The sequence below is a fragment of the Camelus ferus genome, chromosome 1 (genome assembly GCF_009834535.1).
Source record: "Camelus ferus isolate YT-003-E chromosome 1, BCGSAC_Cfer_1.0, whole genome shotgun sequence".
In the NCBI taxonomy this organism is placed as follows: Eukaryota; Metazoa; Chordata; class Mammalia; order Artiodactyla; family Camelidae; genus Camelus; species Camelus ferus.
The window spans coordinates 56,519,099-56,537,472 of NC_045696.1; the positions used below are offsets into that span (position 1 = coordinate 56,519,099).

The 18,374-nt window shown below is 44.4% G+C and overlaps 1 protein-coding gene across 1 annotated transcript in view; it reads right to left on the reverse strand.

Moving 5' to 3' along the window:
• Window positions 1-18,374, reverse strand: part of FSTL1 (follistatin like 1) — a 51,274-nt gene that overhangs the window by 12,147 nt on the left and 20,753 nt on the right. Inside the window, exons 3-5 of the mRNA XM_032480048.1 lie at window positions 5,627-5,731; window positions 2,209-2,338; window positions 1,321-1,353 (exon numbers count right to left, since the gene is read on the reverse strand). Of these exons, the coding sequence (XP_032335939.1) occupies window positions 1,321-1,353; window positions 2,209-2,338; window positions 5,627-5,731 (268 nt within the window). The remainder of the gene's footprint in view (window positions 1-1,320; window positions 1,354-2,208; window positions 2,339-5,626; window positions 5,732-18,374) is intronic.

Sequence of the window (18,374 nt, forward strand, 5' to 3'; positions counted from 1 at the left end):
AGGAAAAGGGAGGGAGGTCAGCTGAGTAGAGAGGACCCCACTGTCACCCAGGACCCCTACGTGGGAGGCTCAGTGCCTGGAATCTGCATGTGTCATCTCATTGAACTTTCACAGTAATCCAGGAAACATAGATTACAGAGTCAACCCAGGGTACACACTGGAAAGTATACAGTCCAGGATTCAAGCTCTTGTCTCTAAAAAATTCATAAAGATTGAGAATATTGAAAGAGAGACATTATGTTGCTTTGGTGAAAAAAAAAGTAGAGCAGAGAAGTAAAGGACATTTTCATTAACGTTAGGAAGCTGAGGGGTAAAAAATATCAGTCAATCAATAGAATAGCTCTTGGCTCAAAGATGAGCTGAAATAATAAATGAATAAATGAGAACATTACAATTCCTTATGCCACTGGATTGCTGATTCTTCCTGTATGGCTTTTCCCTCTCACCAACAGGGTCTATCAAAACTTTCTCCCACTTAAAACTTTATACCAACTGCACTGTCCTTTATTATAAACAACAGAAAATGAGGCCAAGGAAAGGCATGTTGAAGCCCTGTTCTGGACAGCTGTTGTGAACCACGTGGTAACAACAGGTGGGGCTGAGAAGCCAGTGGATGGGGAAGCAGAGAAGGGAAAGCCTGGGCAAAAGGGAATTTCTGGAAGACAACACATATTGGGATGTGAAAAGGGCACTAAGCCAAGGGGAATGAAACTGTGGGTGCTTTCCCCCACTCTGCCACTTCCTAGCTGTGTGACTCAGAGAAATTCACTTAACCTTTCTGAGCTTCAATTTCCTCATCTAAAGGTAATTATAGTAAGATCTACTTCACAAGGTTATTGTGAGGATCTAAGGAAAAGTGTATACTAAAGGGGTCTGTAACTATAAATCATGATGAAATTTTTAAGTTGTATTCATAGAAAACTATGGAAGAAGTCTTACTAAAATTTCCTATTACCCTCTTTCAAAAACAGTGCCTTCTGATTCTGTGAGTCCAGCAGGTCTCACAGAGTGCTGAAGGAGGGGCTCAGTGGCTTTCCTGTCCTTGCAGTTAAATCACTACTCAGCAAAAATGGAAAACACAGCCAACATACTGACCCAACCAGCTGCTTCCAGTGACAAGCACACACACACACACACACACACACACAAAAGCGGTTTTGCAGCTTTTCTGAGCTGTGTTGAGGAGCGACAGTTGTGGGTCACAAGTTCTGACACACTGAAAATCTTGTGAGCTTCGGCCAGGATTGTGGAACAAGGAATTTCTGACATGAAAAGAATTTCCTCCCTAAGATGTATACTATAGAAAAAACAGGCACTCACCTGGGCTGGCAGATGGACTTACAGATTTCTTCTCTGCAAGAAAAAGGAGAAAGTGCATAATGCAAAGTGAAGAAAACAAAATTTCTGTGTATTGCTAGGATTAAAACTGCCCACGTTAAGGGGGCCACTTACAGCCTTTTCATCATTTTGTCTTGAAACCTTGTATCCTCTCCTTCCTCCAGGCCCCCAGTATGGGGATCTTTTCTTTCCTGCTTTGTTTGACATTCTGAGGCTACTGAATTGCCCTCCGGATCTCACACTTTCTACTGTTAGCTTGAAGGGTTGGGGGTGGGGGGTGGCTGCCGGTACTTTGAGAATTTGTCTGGAATCATTATGGAAAAGGAAATGGAGTGGAGACCGATATGAGGGAAACAGTTCTTTTTTCTCCAGGGAAGTTCAAGGCTGGGCAGGAGGCTGGTGTTTAATTAGCAACAAGCTTGGGACCCCTTTCCTTCTTACCCTAGTAACAACGGTTTCAGTATAAATTAGAGGAAATATAGTACTATCAGGGATGAGAGATACCTAAAATTTTAGAAGAACAGGAAACGTGAAATTTATCTGCCTTCTAAAAAGGTAGCGAATTCATTTAAATACTCCCATATTATTGATTGTTCATGTGGTCCCTTATCTACTATCTAGCTCCAGACAGTGCTGGGAAGCCACGTTAGGGATCTGATGCAAGAAATGCAGGGTAGAAACCTGGGCAATCCAGGGCAAACCTAGCAGGCTCTTGAGCACCAAGGGGATGCCTCTCCAAGCAACTGGGTGGTCTCCACAGCTTTGGGCGCTGTGCTCAGGGTGGAAAGGACTCCAGGAAACCAGGCCACACTGCTCCGTTCCCTGGCTCCCCAGCTGGAGCTGCAGTGTGGTAGTCAGAGCTCTCCTTACCTTTGCAGTGTCCATCATAATCAACCTGGATTTTGGATCCAGTGAGGCAGGCATCTCGATGCAGCTCACAGTGATTGAGGTAGGTCTTGCCGTTGCTGCCACATACAGGCCTCTTGTGAGGTTTGCATTGCTGAAACAGACCGCGGAGGATGTTGGTGCAGTCAAGGCTGAGTGTGTGTGCGTGCACACACACGTACACACACACGGAGCCATCTTGTGAGGGGAGTCCCTACCAGCAGAGATAGCCTCTATCCCACCAGGGTATAGGGAGCCTTGGCCCTGGCATCAGTGATCCTACCCCACTCAGTGTTGGACGGACCACCACATCACCTTGCAGCCCTGCAGGGCCCTTTGTGCTGATTCTGGCCCAGGGTCATCTTTTTTATTCAGCAAAAAGAAACAGCCTCCCTTCCCCCACCCTATCAAATTAGCAGGAAGGGCATTTTATTAGAAGTCAGGAATCCGAATTCTCTGTCACTTCATTACTTTGTAGAAAGTCACTCAATGTTTTTGGATGACCTAAGATCCATTAAAATTTCAACATTCTATGACACAACATCCAGAGGTGAGAGCTGGGAATGTGGAGTGACTGAAAGGCAAACACACAGCCTCCCACCCTCATCACCCCAATGCTTCAATTATTCCACAGTCTAACTGTAAGAATCTTTGCTCTCCTGCTTTGTTTAGTATTTTGTTTTCCTCCTAACCTCACAACACCTGTTGTGCCTGGGTCTTTGTGAAGTACTACAGAGAATCATTCTGGACATGGAACTGGACTAAAGTTCACTTGGCAACTCGGTTCTACTTTGGCTATTTAAAGTGCCATGGCCACAGGCAAGCTCAGTTTCTTTAGACTTCCGTGGTTTTTGAAAGGGGGAAAGGGAAAGCAAGTTCTGCTCAGACCGAATAAAGGCACTAAAGCAAAAAAACAAAACAAAACAAAACAAACAGTAGATGTGGTAAAAGAATACAGAACCCTGGAACAGGAAGGCAGCCCAACCTTTCCAGTTTACCAACCAGAAAACCAAATCCCAGAAAGATGAACTTCACTTAACCAATACTTACCACTGGGTTCTTGGTATGTGCTGGGCCCTGAGAAAAGCCAAACATGGTCTGCCTACATGGCATCCAGCAGCAACTAACTTGCTCAAAATCCCGCAACGATAGGTGGCCGAGCTGAGGTTAGATGCCAGGTTTCCACCCACTAAGTGGCCACATAGTGGCCAGGCAAACCTCTGATGAGGAACTCCCAGAGTCCCCAGCAGATCTGGTTTGCAGGCTTCTGAGTTGAGGGACTTCCTTTTTGGGACAATGGGCCAGGATCCTTCACCTAGGGACTAAGCTGGGTATATTTATTTGTAGAAATACAGATGAATTTCTAGTCTTGAGTTGGTTTCACAGAAAGAGGAAGAAAGGGCACATACCCAGGCTATTTATATTTGTCAAGAGGGAGAACCTATAAAAGAATTATTTCTCAAAAACTCACTTTGCTTTTTAAATTTCATTAAAAAAAAAAAAACCTGAAAAAATCTGTATTCCATCTAGTATTTTAAAATGTGCATATCCTTTGACCTAGCAAGCCCCAGTGGGACTCAGTCCTGCAGAAATAAAGGCAGCAGCATGTAAGAATATTTGCACAAGGATATTTTTGTTTGTAGTGGTAAACAACCCATGAAACAACCTAAAGGCCCATTGATAGGAAAATGATTACATAAATCTGGTGCTTTTATATCAATATTATTGAACTATTAAAAAATAAATTAGAACTATATGTGCTGACCTAGAGGATTACCCGTAATATATTAATGAGTACAAAATCCAAGATGCATTTATCTAGGTCTGTCTGTATATATAATCCCATTTTTACAGATGATTTTTTAAAATTGAGATACTGAGGATTGAACCTAGGACCTCGTGCATGACTGAGCTATACTCCAACCCCAATCCAATTTTTACATAAAATAGGGGGAAACCTTGTATGTTCATAGTAGCATAGAAAAAAAGAAAACACGTGGAACAAATACATATACCAAACTGTTAACACTGATTATCTCAGACTCATGGGATTTGAGGCTTATGGGGAAGATCATTAACTTTATGTTTGTATAAATGTCTGTACTACTTGACTTTTATAAAGCAATTGTTAATTTTGTAATTTAAAAATCTTATAAAGCAAAAAAATTAAAAAATTTTTTTCATTGAGGTATAGTCAGTTTACAATCTTGTGTCAATTTCTGGTGTACAGCACAGTGCTTCAGTCATACATGAATATACATATATTCATTTTCATATTCTTTTTCACCATAAGCTACTGCAAGATTGAATATATTTCCCTGTGCTATACAGTATAAACTTGTTTATCTGTTTTATACATATATCAGTCAGTATCTGCAAATCTAGAACTCCCAGTTTATCCCTTCCCACCCCGCTCCCCTGTGGCAACCACAAGTCTGTATTCTATGTCTGTGAGTCTGTTTCTGTTTTGTATATAAGTTCACTTGTCTTTTTTTTTTTTTAGATGCCACATATGAGTGATACCATATGGTATTTTTCCTTCTCTTTCTGGCTCATATCACTTAGAATGACATTCTCCAGGGTCATCCATGTTGCTGCAAATGGCATTATTTTATCATTTTTTATGGCTGAGTAGTATTCCGTTGTATAAATATAACACAACTTCTTTATCCAGTCATCTGTCGATGGACATTTAGGTTGTTTCCATGTCTTGGCTATTGTAAATAGTGCTGCTATGAACACTGGGGTGCAGGTGTCTTTTTGAATTAAGGTTCCCTCTGGATATATGCCCAGGAGTGGGACTGCTAGGTCATATGGTAAGTCTATTTTTAGTCTTTTGAGGAACCTCCATACTGTTTTCCACGATGGCTGCACCAAACTGCATTCCCACCAACAGTGTAGGAGGGTTCCCTTTTCTCCACAGCCTCTCCAGCATATATCATTTGTGGATTTTTGAATGATGGCCATACTGACTGGTGTGAGATGATACCTCATTGTAGTTTTGATTTGCATTTCTCTGATAATTAGTGATATTGAGCATTTTTTCATGTGCCTATTGGTCATGCGTATGTCTTCATTGGAGAATTCCTTAATTAGGTCTTCTGCCCATTTTTGGATTGGGTTTTTTTTTTTCTTATTAAGTCATATGAGCTATTTATATTTTCTGGAAATCAAGCCCTTGTCAGTCTCATCTAAAGAAAAAAAAACTTTAAAGGAAAAATATCCTTACATTCACATCTGATTTTTCATTCCTGAGATAAAAATTTTACTTCTTTTAGATAGACAAGGTGTGCTTTTATAAAGATGGTGAAATCGTTGGCTCTGCTCTGCTGACTGGTAGCTCCAGCAAGGTAACCATAGGGGCCTTGGCCACTGTCCTCTGGCTTGTGACTTCAGGACTTACCTCGATGCACAAGCAGGTGGGCTCTCCCTTCTCTGTGACTGCACATTCCCGGCCGGCTCCACAAAACACATTGGCACAGATCTTGGATTTGCTCCTTAGTTCTTCCTAAAACACAAAATCATAAAGGAAACCTTGTCACTGAGATGAGCCCATCTCCGGATGAGCCAATGGTGGTGTTCTGGAGATGTGGCTTATGTCCTGAAGGGTCCTGAATAGCCAGAAGCTGTCCCTGTAGGCCAGCACTGCTCCTGCTTAGGCCCACTACCTAGTGGTCCCTAAGTTTGTTTCTTCAAGAGCAAGAGCTTCTTTCCTGCATGCTTCCCTTCTTCTAAAAATGTTTATTGAGCACCCATTAAATGTCAACTCTTGGCTAAGGACTGGAGACAGAAAGACACAGTCCCAGTCCACAAGGAGCTCCAAGACTCTCCAAGGAAACACAGTGAAGAGATGTTTAGAAAGCAATATGGAAGTGTGACGACAGGAGCACCGTCGAGCTGGAGGATGAGAATCAAATGAGACTTTCTAAAGGTAGGATGCCTTGACTGAATCTCAAAGGATGAGAAGGGTGAGCCAGGCAGAAATGGACAAAATCTCACCAAGTAGTATTCAAGGCACTATTATCTTAAAAGGCAAAAGAAAGATGGCTAAACCATCGGAAACATGAATCTGCTATTATTTGACATGGTCTTATTCAGCCCCTGTCCATATCTGCCTTTGGCTCCAAGACCAAGGGGGCCAAAGCACCTGACAGACAGAACTGTTCTGAAACCACTTGCGGTCAGACATTCATGTTCAGATGTATGCGGCAGAACTGGCAAGGCAGGGAATGGTCCCAGTCTATGCCACTGAGAATGTGGGTGTTTATGGGCACTAATCTGTCAGTGACACAGTCCTTCCCTCGTTCATTGGTGGCAGAAAGCCAGCCCCACCTCATCTGCCACTCTGGCCAGCAGTAGTGGTGGTTGAATGAAGGAGAATGTGATTCCTCTAGCCCTTTTCCTAACTGGCTGGGCAGGCAGTCACCATGGCCTCCAGGCTCCCGCCCACTGGGGTAGCACTGTCACTGTCACTGCTGTGACAGAACCAACAGAGATGGTTGGGGCTGGGATGGGGTCATAGGGCTGGCTATCTTAGATTCTATCCTTCAGGCCATGTCTACCACGTCATGCAGAGAACTCACACCCACAGAGCTTGTAACTGTAAAATTCTTATAGTTGATAAATGTTTTATACCCAAGAATAGGTCAAAGAAAGCAAAACAAAAACAAAAACAAAAACAAAAACAAAAACAAAAACGAAAAAAACCCCAAAAAACCAAAGTAGATGTTGAGAGCTGAGCTGAGGGTCTGTGTCCAATATAGCTGGTCTGCTGCCACCTGGAGGCTGCTTTGCAAACTCCAGGTTATTATTTTCTCTCTGAGCCAGCTTGCCCTTCATGCAGGGCTCCCATTGGTCTAGAAACCCTTGCCATGCTCACATTTCATTGGTTCACAGGCTGTTGCTAAACCCATTCTTTTTTGGATGTTGCTATGGGGAATTCAATAAAGCTGGCAGGCAGCAAATAAAAGAGGAAGTAATTCCCAGAGGCCAGGGGTACTAGAGAGCTGTTGTTTCCTAAACCAGGAGTGGAGATAAAAATTGAGCATATTCTCCAGGCAGGGCTCTCTTGGAAACTGTCCCTGGGAATGGCAAGCTGTTCTAAAAATGAAGAGAAAAAGGCTATTGCTGACCAGTGTAAAAAAAAAAATCTCAGGTAAGACTACCTTCTTCTCTTCCCTTCATGAAAACACATGCTAACTGAGGGATACAGGCAAACATATACCCCTCATGAATGTATCACATGAGTAAAAGATACACTAATGCATTAAAAAAACATGCTCAGAATGCCTACCCTCAGAGACACACCAACACACAGCCCCATGGACAGATACCCACAAACCTTTACTACTTATTAGCTGTGTGTCTGTAATTAATCACTTTAATTCTCTGAGCCTTGGTTTCCTCATCTGTAAAATATGAGTAAATATCAGCCCTGCCTTGTGAAGGAGAAATGAGATAATGTCTTTGGAATTGTGTCATAAACTATAAGCAAGCTGCCTGTGAAGTGTTATTCATGTTAACGTTTATAGGGTTCCCTGCAGAATAACCTGTGGCATTTACAGAACTTCTTTTTCAGTTAACGTTTGTTTTTACTGAGTATTAAAAATAAAAGATTTTATTTATAGGTCGAATTCAACCCAAGTCACTTTTCAGAAACAATTCTCAAAAATTCATTTGAAGGAACAGATACTCTTTACTTAAAATATAGGGACTAATGTTTGAACAGCACTATTAACATTTACAAAGTGTTTTCACACACACAGTTTCATCTTACTTCGGACAACCCTGCAAAAACATGCATATTATTAACCCCTTTTTATAGACGAGGAAACCAAAGATGGGAAGGTCAAGTAAACTGCCCAAGGTCCGACGGCTAAAAGTGAGGGGCTAGGATTCCCCAGATCTTCAGACAATAGATGATTAAGCTCCTGTTTATAAATATGTGGAACCCTGCAAAGTGGTTTTCATTATACATGCGCTTAAGCTCAAGGACAACCAGAAACGAGACATCAGAGCCATCTCTCGTTTCTACCGACGAGGGAACTGAGCCTAAGAGGTTACTTAGCAGAAAGCAGCATAGCTGGGACTCTGCCTGACCAAAGGGGAAAGTATTCTTTTATACTTGACTTATTTTCACATATAGAAGATTGAGGGTTAAGGAAATTATGATAGGGATTTGACTTGCATAATCAGCAAATGTTGGGAGAAAGTACTTAAGAGTATGACAGACAGACTTGACTCCCACCTCCCACCTCTGCTTCTTCCTTGCCATGTGGGCAGGGTACTCACTTTAAACCTCAGTTTTCTAGTGTGTAAAATAGGAACACTGATCCCTGCATGGTCTGCGTGAGAGTTACATGAGACGGACTGCATGCAACAGAGGGTCTGCCTCACAACAGAAAGTGGCCATTATTACAGTGGGCAACTGATTTTCAGACAATTTACCCCCTGAGATGCCGTTATCAACTTGGGCTGTCAAGTCCCCACCCATCCTTCCTTACACTGGAATGATAATACTGAGAGCAGGACTGACTGAATGGAAAAAAACCCAAGTGCCTAACAACCGGGTTATCCTGTTTGAAGACCACAGAGAAATGCTACATACACAAGCATTCCTCTTTGCAGGCGGCACATCTGTCAATAGGTGGCAATCCCTCTCTTCGTCTTGTGAAGCCCAGAGCCGCAATGCAGAAGCACATCTTTGGCTCCTGCAGCTCCTCCCAGCTCTGTCCTCTCAGTGAGATATGGTGAAGGTGGGGTGGAGTGGTAGAAGGGGCAGGTGCCCTGCAGGCATCAGGGCACCAGGAACCAGAGATTTGCTGACTTGGGGAAAAATGTCTAACCTGAAGCCCTCAGAGCACCCCTCCTCTCCCTGTGCGATTCTGCCCGTTTGCAGCATGCTGTAACACAGAAATCAATAATGAAGAAAATTTTCTACAGAGGGGGGCCTCTTTGTGTCACTGAAAGTCTTCTCCAAGCCCCATGGAGAACATTGCATGAGGGGGTAAACATGACATGAATATGCTCATGGGACAGGGCAATGACTGCCTGGTGTGTGAGTGGAGGGGGGCATGGTGAGGAAGAGAAAGATGAGGTGGAGTGGCAGGTGGCCAGGGAGGAGGGCATGGGTCTTGCCAAGTGATTCAGGAGGCTCTCCGTGGATCTGACGGGCAGTGAAAACCTTGGGAAGTTTGGGATGGGGCAGGTGACACGATGAAGGTGATGCTTTGGAATATTGTGTCTGGTCCCTTCCAGCTTGGAAATACTGATTCAAAGTGCAGGACAGCCTGGATGGAGAGGGGCTGAAGGCAGAGAAACCTGCCAGGTGTAAGGCAGCAATCTTGTGGGGAAGGGGGTGACCAGGGCCTAGGGCTAATATTAATCAGAGCACCTACAACTGAGTGAGGCTCTTCACAGATATCTCTGTCCTCATGTCTGTGTAGCTTTCCATATTTTTAGTCCCATGTAACAGATAAGGAGGAATTTAAGATTCAGAAAAGCTCTGTGATGTGCAGAGGCCACATAGCTAGCAAAAGCTGAGCCATGATTAGAACACAGGTCAGCCTGACCCCAGAGCCTCGACAGTGCCTTCTGGGGAAGAGTCAAGGGAATGAGCTGGGGGGGGGGGTGTGTTACAGCTACAAGGACTGGCACAGGGGGAGGTCACAGATGCAGTGCAGTTCTTGCAATTGAAACAGAACTGTTTGCTTTACCACCATAACAATTTTAGGAATTAGGTCCCAAGGCTGTATGAGAATTTTATCCATGCATAGACCCACACTGGCATATGAATATTCTCTAGGAGTATGTGGTTACAAGTATATGAACCCGTAAGTATGAATGTACCTGTGAGAGTGTGGTTGAGTGGGGAGAGGGAGTGTGTTCTGGAAGTGTGGACACTCTGATATATTGAGACAAATAGACAAAATACTTGCTCCCTATGGAGAAGCTTTATCCTTCTGTATCCTTGACTTGCTTTTATGTTGTTTTCATTATGTGTTGCAAGCCACGCTCAGGGGTTTGGTCTCATGATTAATTTTCGCAATGCAAATTCCTCTTGGTAAAAGATGACCGGGAACACTGCTGACTTTTACCAGGGAAAAACTTCCTCTCTGAGCCATTGCATAGTGATAATGATACTTTCCATTTGTACAGCAATTTTGATTAGTCTGTAATTTTTACTATCATTTTTATTCTCAAAACGTTTTAGGATAGGCAGGCAGGGGTTACCTCTAAGGCCCCTCCAGATCTAACACCCTGTAATGAGAAAGAAATGAAGGCTCATAGCTGTATTGACTGGTTCAAGACCTTATGGGTACAGAGCTGGGTCCTGGCCCAAGGTCTCCAGACTTTAATTCCAGCCCTCTTTCCAGTAAATCACTTTGCCTCTTTATAAATCAAAGCTAAAAAAGGTGTTGTCTTGGATCCAAGATCTAAAAAAACCAGAAAGTATTTTTGCAATTGAAAGAGATCCTTTGCAAGCAAAGGGAAAAGCAAGTTATTTGCAAAACCACCAGTAGAGGTGATAGCGTGTCTGGGCTGACCAGCATTAAGTCTGAACATAAAATATGCTTTGAATGTTTAAAAAAAGTCTTCTGAAGTAAAACAATTTCTGGAAGAACAGTGTGCTTTGGCAGGGGAGGAAGCTTATAAGCAAAGCCATAAAACTGTCAGCTTAATATACCATCATTTCACTAATGGGAACTGGGTCGGCTCTGTCCCCTCCATCCTTTTCCTCCTTCCCAACTTTCTTTTTGGAAAAAAAAACAGCCCTGCATACGCCAAGGTGGAATTTTGGCTCCACTTTCCACTATTCTGTGACAGAGCAGCTTTGTTGACGTGAGAAAGGCTCTCCTTGCTTCACCAGAATTAGTCATGGAAACTTCACAGGAACACCAGGGCCCCTCAGATATGCAGAGCACCATAGAGTTGGGGACAAAGGAATTCACAGAACTGGGGAGAGCAGGAGGAGACCAGGGAGGAGTGCAGGGTGGGAGGCTGGCTGCTCCCAAGCGGCTGTTCTGGAATGGAACCCAGTAGCACAGGCCTGAGAAAATCAGGGAGGAGGCAAAGCCACTAACTGGAGCATCACATGACCTTGCTCGATTCTCTCTGATTCTCTTTCTTTGAAAAAAATGTGTTGCTGTGTCCTATATATTCTAGGAAAGAAGGAAGAAGTCGTGACTTCTAACAGTTGCTCTGATGTGCTTGGCAGTAGGCACTGCATTTGCAGGGACAGTGTCCCTCCCTCTTGTGTGCTCACGACCAATCTTTCATCTCAAGGTTTAGGCACCAGGGCCAGATCCAGGTTTTGTGGGGCCTGAAGCTTAAACAATTGGAGGGGCCCTCCTGAAGAAAAAGAACATATACCTATGACTGCAAAATAGGGCACAGGGCTTTGGAAGGGGACTTGCAAGTAAAAGGTCTGAAACTGAAGCTAAATTAGCTTCTCAGTCAATCTAACGCTCCATCTTACATACATTTTCTTTAAAAACAAGCAGGCTTTGGGGCCTTTAGTCTATTATTCAGAGTCCTATTTAATATTTTATGCACATATAGCTCATCTCAGGTAGACTAAGTGCCTGCACACTTTGCCTTCCCACAGACCCACCACGTTGTCCTGCCTGAAAAAAATGCTCAATAAATGTTTTTTACATTGTGTCATCTGGGGTTCATTCAGGTTAGTGTCAGTGTCAGTGGCCAGTGACAAGGCACCAGGATGCTTGGGGGAAGGTGTGGCAGAGCTTTATGATATTAACATAAAGGCTGCATCACCCCAAGAGGATAGGCCTTAAGATTAAAAAAAACTATTAAGGACCTGTCATTCAAGAATTATCTAATTTTTCACTGTATTAATTTCTCTGTGTTCAGCCTCTACCACAGTGTATGGGATAACACATTTTTCTACTCATTATGTGATAATGTATTGTGTGCTGGGAAGTGACTACTTCCAAATTTCAAATGAGACATGGCTGTTTACCTTAATCACTGTCTTTATTATTTTACAGATTCTGTTATATTCTCTAGGTGTTTGCCTTGTCAGACTGAAGGATCTACACTGCCATCTTCATATGGAAGCCATTTCACCTTCTCAGTTGCTCATCTGCCATCTTTCAGATGCCTCCCTCTCCACGTTAGGTCTTTCTTGAGGTGACCCAGATACAGCACTGCAGACTGGATGCTTGGTTTCTATGTAATCGTAGGTTCAGCTTCCTGCAATGGTCTTGTGCAATCATAGCATAAGTAAATAGCAGCATTTAGTATGCACGTAGAGTCAGAAATATATTAGACCCCTTCACATAGGACTGAAAATAATCTCAGAAGGGTCTATGAGGCCGGAGAACTCATCCCTGCTGGCAGCGAGGAGACTGTGACTCCAAGTACTGTGACTGAGGTTAGAGTCAAGCCAGTGGGCTCTGCCTCCAGCCCCTGAGAAAGCACTTCTGCTCTTATATCTTCAGGTCATGGGTCCACAGCAGTGAGTTGGGGTGTCTACCCGGCGTGCCATGCTGTCTCCCCGACTCAGGCACATCTGAAGACTTCACTCTGACTGACAGAGGCTATCAGCTCCCCACTCTCTGTCTACAGTCCTCAGAGTGATCCCTGGGAATTCCTGAGATAGCCTGTCAGTCTTCCTAAAGAATGCTGTAAGTCTTCTAGTTTCACAATTTCACCCTTCAGTTTCTTCAGAACCCTGAATGGAAACTTTGAAGCCAGACTGCTTTCCATTCTGAATTAGTCTGTTAGGCTTGAGCATGGTACTCATTTTCTGTTTTCCCACCATCTGCCTGAGACTTGTCCACTTTAAAGGACAAAGTAGAGGGTATGAATAGTCCTCCAGTCTTCTTCAGTGAAGGCCAAGGCAAGGGGTTTAAACTCATCAGAAAGCATATTTCATAATGCCCAGAACAACAAACAAGAAGGATAGCAGCCTGTGACCAACACGGTACAAGCCCCATGGCATACACTCTTGAATATGGGTTGTGGCCTCTGCCCTCACAGGAACTTCTAGCCTAGTGCAGGAGGTGAAACTAACACACACAGTCCAATGTAGTCCTGAAGTAAACGCGGCTGACTCTAGGAGATGCGCTTCCTGGACGAGATGGGACTTGAGCTGAGCCCTGAACAATGGTAGGACCTGGACAGAAAACTTGCAGGTTTTTGAGCAGGAGGGTTTTAAGAACAGTTTGGCTGTGGAACATGGGAAGAGATAGGTGAGGAGGAACTGGGGTCACAAGGAAACCAGCTAGAAAGAGTCTAGGGTGATGAGAGTCTCATGGAAAGTGGTGACATGGATACAGAGAAAGGAAGGAATCCAAGAGAAACTTCTAAAGAACAAGGAGATCTGGCAACACATTGGACAGAGGAGAGGAAGGAGGGAATCCAGGGAGCTGCCAAGATCTTTCTTTGGCTTTGAGGGTCTGGAAGGCTGCTGGTGCGTCTGTCAGAGATGGAGCCATGGGAAGGGGCTGAATGAAAGAGGGGCAGGCGATGATGACTCTGTTATGGACATAAGTCTAAAGAGACAGTAAAACATCCCACTGACAGTTGAAAATAAAGGACTAGAGATGCACACCTGGACATCATCTGTGTAGATGATGAGGACAAATGAGCTCAGGAGGGAAGGGTGGGAATGGAGGGCTGAGGGCAACTGAGAGAAAGGGACAAGATGGTCACAGAGGAGCAGGAAGGAGAGCAGGTTGCACAAGGGGTCCTTGTGCAAATCTGAAAACGCGTCTTCTTCTCTGGGCAGATGCAAGACCAGGCCGGGTTACAGGGCTTGGCAAGCAGAGTGCAGGCTGGATTTTAGTGCCCCCCTCACCTCCTTGTGCAGTGAACAGCCTGTACAACCCTATGAGGACTCTGATGGCAAAGCAGCCAAAAAAGCAGAGCAGGCGTATTCAGAAAACTGGGAGCAAAACCAAGAAGTCTAGAGAGTTCCAAGGAATGGATGATGAATGGCACTGTATGAGAAATGCTTTGGCAAATGTTGGGAAGAAACAGACCCCACCCTCCAAAAAAAAAAGAGCTTTTAAATCTCTGCTAAAATGTGAACCAGTAACCCAGCGGGCAGACCAGGCAGAGGCAGTGAGGTTCCCATGTAAAGAGAACTGATGCAGAATCCTGGAGACAGGCCCTGGACATATCTCTGCCTTTAACACACTGTGTGACAGGGCAAGGTGCTTGACCTCTCTGGGCCTCAGTTTCTCCACCTATAAAACGAAAAGGTTCTTGATGATCTCAAATTCCCTTAATTTGTTAGAATTCTCTTAACTAGTAAGCATAGAAATTTACCATTTCTGATGTTTCTGAATATCAAACTTTAATCTCCCAAGGAAACAAACCCACATGCCCAAACTAAAGATACCGGTTATGTATAGACCCTCTTGAGGGTGTTTCAGGGTTTTTGCTGGGCTTTGGTAGGGGAATAAAAATTGGCTTCCATAGTCAAAGGATTTTCATAACCAATGCTTTTTCATTCCCTCCTGGATCATAGCAGAGGAAATCAGGGGAGCAGTAATGGGACCCCAACTGAGTGGCCTGATTTCACTCTTAGTTAACTGGTTGGAACCCTCTACTCCCCTCAAATGCCATTAATAATGTTTTTATTTCTATTTGTGTTTGCCTTATAAGAAAAAAGGGGAAGAAAAGAAGGGAGAGAATGGCTAAAGGAGCTTCACACGAGATTCACAATTCTTCATTCCTGCCAAGAACCTGTCACTGAAGTATGTCTGCGACTGCCAGGACTCACATTTACTCAGCATTCATGCTCTAATTATTTCCACATGTAGTTCAAGGAAAACGGTTGATTAAAAGTTAAAAAAAAAAAAAAAAAACCCACACACCTAAATCCCAATTCCCTCAACTAACGAGGGGAGACAGCTCTAGGGCAGCTGTGGGAGAATTCCGAGAGCCAGTTTTAGAAATGTCCCCTGCAGTGCCGGCCACATCTGGACCAACATCCCCACACATTCCCGGCACTCCATCCTGAGCAAGCCAGCCCTCCACCTCCCTAGGCTCCCCAAGCTCCGAACCAAGTAGAATTCACATTCTTTGGACTTCTGAGTGGAATGTAGGATTTATTCCCCTGCTTTGGTGGAAGGCAAAAAAGATATGGATACAGGCTAAGAGCTGTGGGTTCTCCTCTCCACCCCTTTTGGCCTGGGCTCTTCTGAATTTAGATAGCCCCTGAAATACATTCCTCCAAGGGAAAGAATCCACTGAGGTAGAGAACTTGGGTATCTTCCTTGAGCTGGAGAATACCGCCCCCCCCCCAATCTGCCGCTCCTTTTCATCATCCCAGTTTGAACATGGATCCCCTAAAACTGAAACGTAAGCCACCACTCTCCAAGGTGGTTCACATGACCTGGCACCGATGCCTGACACTGTCATCTACTTGGCCACATTTAACCCGGTTTTGGCACGTGGCTCAGTCTTCCTCTCTCCTGGGTGACTACATTGTTTACTTGGCCTCCTCACCTCCAGGAACCCTCACTTCTCGGGTCCTCCGGCCACAGGCACTTCAGAAGGTGTCTGTAAGTAGAGCAGGTGATCTCAGCAGATTAAAATGAGGAGGATGGGGGCTCCGGAGGTTCTGCATTTTGACATGAGAACTCATTACCCTTTGAAGATATCAGCACTGTGAGGTACTGTCAGCTACTTCCTTAACCTTCAGGTGGGCAGAGAATGTCCCACAAGACCAGCTAAAAAAATAATGTCACCATCTGGGAAGTCTGGTTTATTGTCTGGATTGTCACAATCCTTCCTGTCCTTCAAGGCTTAACTCAAGTTACACGCCTCCATCTTTAGTGACTTTTCCCTTTTGATTGGTATGAATTCCTCCTTCCTTCTCTGAACTTTCATTCCTCTCTGTAGGAACTCCTTCTGATCACTTAAATTTTTTTTAATTAAAAATAATTTTTTAATTGATTGTGCAGATTTTTGTCTTCCCAGCTGAACTGTAAGTTCCTAGAGGACAAGGACTCTGTTTTAGAGTTCTGTCATAGGTCCTGGCACAGTACTCTGTGACATTCAGGCAACTTTTGTTGAAAGTATGAAAGAGTGACTAAACCCCAGCACCTTGGAGCAGGGGCAGAAAGACAGCCCCTCTGTGCCAGCTCCTCTCCTGGAGCTGCCTCCTTCCAGTACCAGTCTTTCTGGGGGAAAAGCCTAAAGACCCTACCCTTCTCCACCAGGCCATAAGTATTCAGCCTGGAATTTCACTAATCAGAGATTGTCTTAGACCCACAGAAAGACACTGGGGTATGTGTGTGTTAATGAAGTGGACAGGAGAATAGTGGGGGACTAAAATGGCTTTCAGTCATGTCCTTTGTCCACAATTAATGTATGACCTAGCTGCCATGCTGAGGGAATAATTTGGTGGCAGGAAGGAAAGTGGAAGAGGTAACGTGGGAATGTGAGGTACCTCAGAGGAAGGCAAAACTGGGTGGGACATCTGAGTGTAGAGCAGAGGCCATCAAAGAGCAGCCCGACAATTTGGTGGCCTTTATAAAAGGGAGAAGCAGAGATGAAGAGAAACAAGTGGGAAGAGGTCAAATTGTGAAAATGGGCGTATTATCAAGGCAGCTATTTTGTGTTACTTCTTCTCAGGACCCCGTCCTGACACTGCCCGATGAGGCAGAAGGGAGGCAAGATGATCGGTCTCCCTAGATGACAAAAAAGATGTTCTACCCTTCCTCTATCCCAGAAGGTTCCAGAGGTCTCCAGCCACTCCTTTCTGGCTCATCCACTAGGCTGACCTTGCAGTGGGCTGGACTATAGTGAAATGTGAGTTGCCAGGGAAGGGCAAAGACTTAGTTGTGCCCAAGTGGTTCATTTCCCCTGGCGCTTAGGTACCTTGAAAGGAACTGTGATGTCCAAATAAGAGCTGAGACCATTTGACAGAATGGAGGGGGCAAGAGGTTGAAGCAAAAACAAGGAAGTCAGGAGTCAGGGTTGACTGGAACAAAATGGAACAGAGCGACCCAGAGACCCAGCACAGCAGAGCCACAGGAGTCTCTTCTTTAAAGACATGGACAAAGCCCTGGGAATCTTTTGGGGTAGTTTAGCTGCAAAGCATCTGTCAAGTTTTCAGCATCCTGGCAATTATTCTCCAGCCCAAGGAATGCAGAAGGGGTTAAAACCCAGCAAGAAACTCTGGGCTAAATGAAGTCCCCATATGTGTGGCTCAGCATGGTTCTAGGAGAAGCAGACAGATGTAATTAGAAGTTCTCAGACACTGTGTTGCCACAGAAACTACCTATCGAGAGAAAAGTGGGGGGAAAACCTAGAGTCCGAGGAATACAGTCTTCCAAGGAAATGCCAGAGGTGGTGGTGGTCATCACCCTCAGATTCCACAAGCAGGGTTTGTTCTCCAGCCTATTCATTTCCAGACCCTTGAGGACCCTCCCCACCCAGTGTTCCTCATCCTCACTTCCCACGACCCAGATACACACCCAGAGCAAGTCCAAATGCAAGTGAAGGGCTCCATTCAGGTAGTATCCAAAGGAAGTCAATTTTTGGAGAAGAGTTTGTACAGGTGATATTATTACCTAGCCACAGGAGCTTTCTGGATCTGAGTCTGAGGATCACTGAGGGAAGCTGAAGACTTAATTTATACATCACTGTGGAGCCCAGCTCCTCTGTGAGGGGGATGCTGGATGAGTGCTGAGCAAGCAGGGGTATGTGAGCTTGAGCGGGGGAGCACCTGCTGGCAGTAGGACACCGACAACCAAACTGGGACACTTTTGAGAGTCAAAGGGGAACTTTTAAATAGATAGCCTTGGACAACAGGCATAAGCTGTGACAAACGGTCACCTTAATCACTAGTCTGCCTAAGTAGAAAAATGCTTATTTTCATTTTATAATGAGGAAATTCTAACCTGGTGTCTATGAGCCCACAGAAACCCAGGACTCAGTTTTCCTAGGGCATAGCCTAGGAAAGATGAGAAACCGAAAGCAAGTACCACTTCGGACATGAACTGCCTCTTGTAGCTTTCATCTCCCTTGATTCAACAACCAAATGAGGATATTCATGGGCTGCAAAGCTGAGGAACCTGGGCAGACGAGACCACTGTTACTTTAAAATCTTGGTCATTACAAATCCTTCTAACTACTTCTTTAAAGAGACAACTGTTTATCTTGGCAAT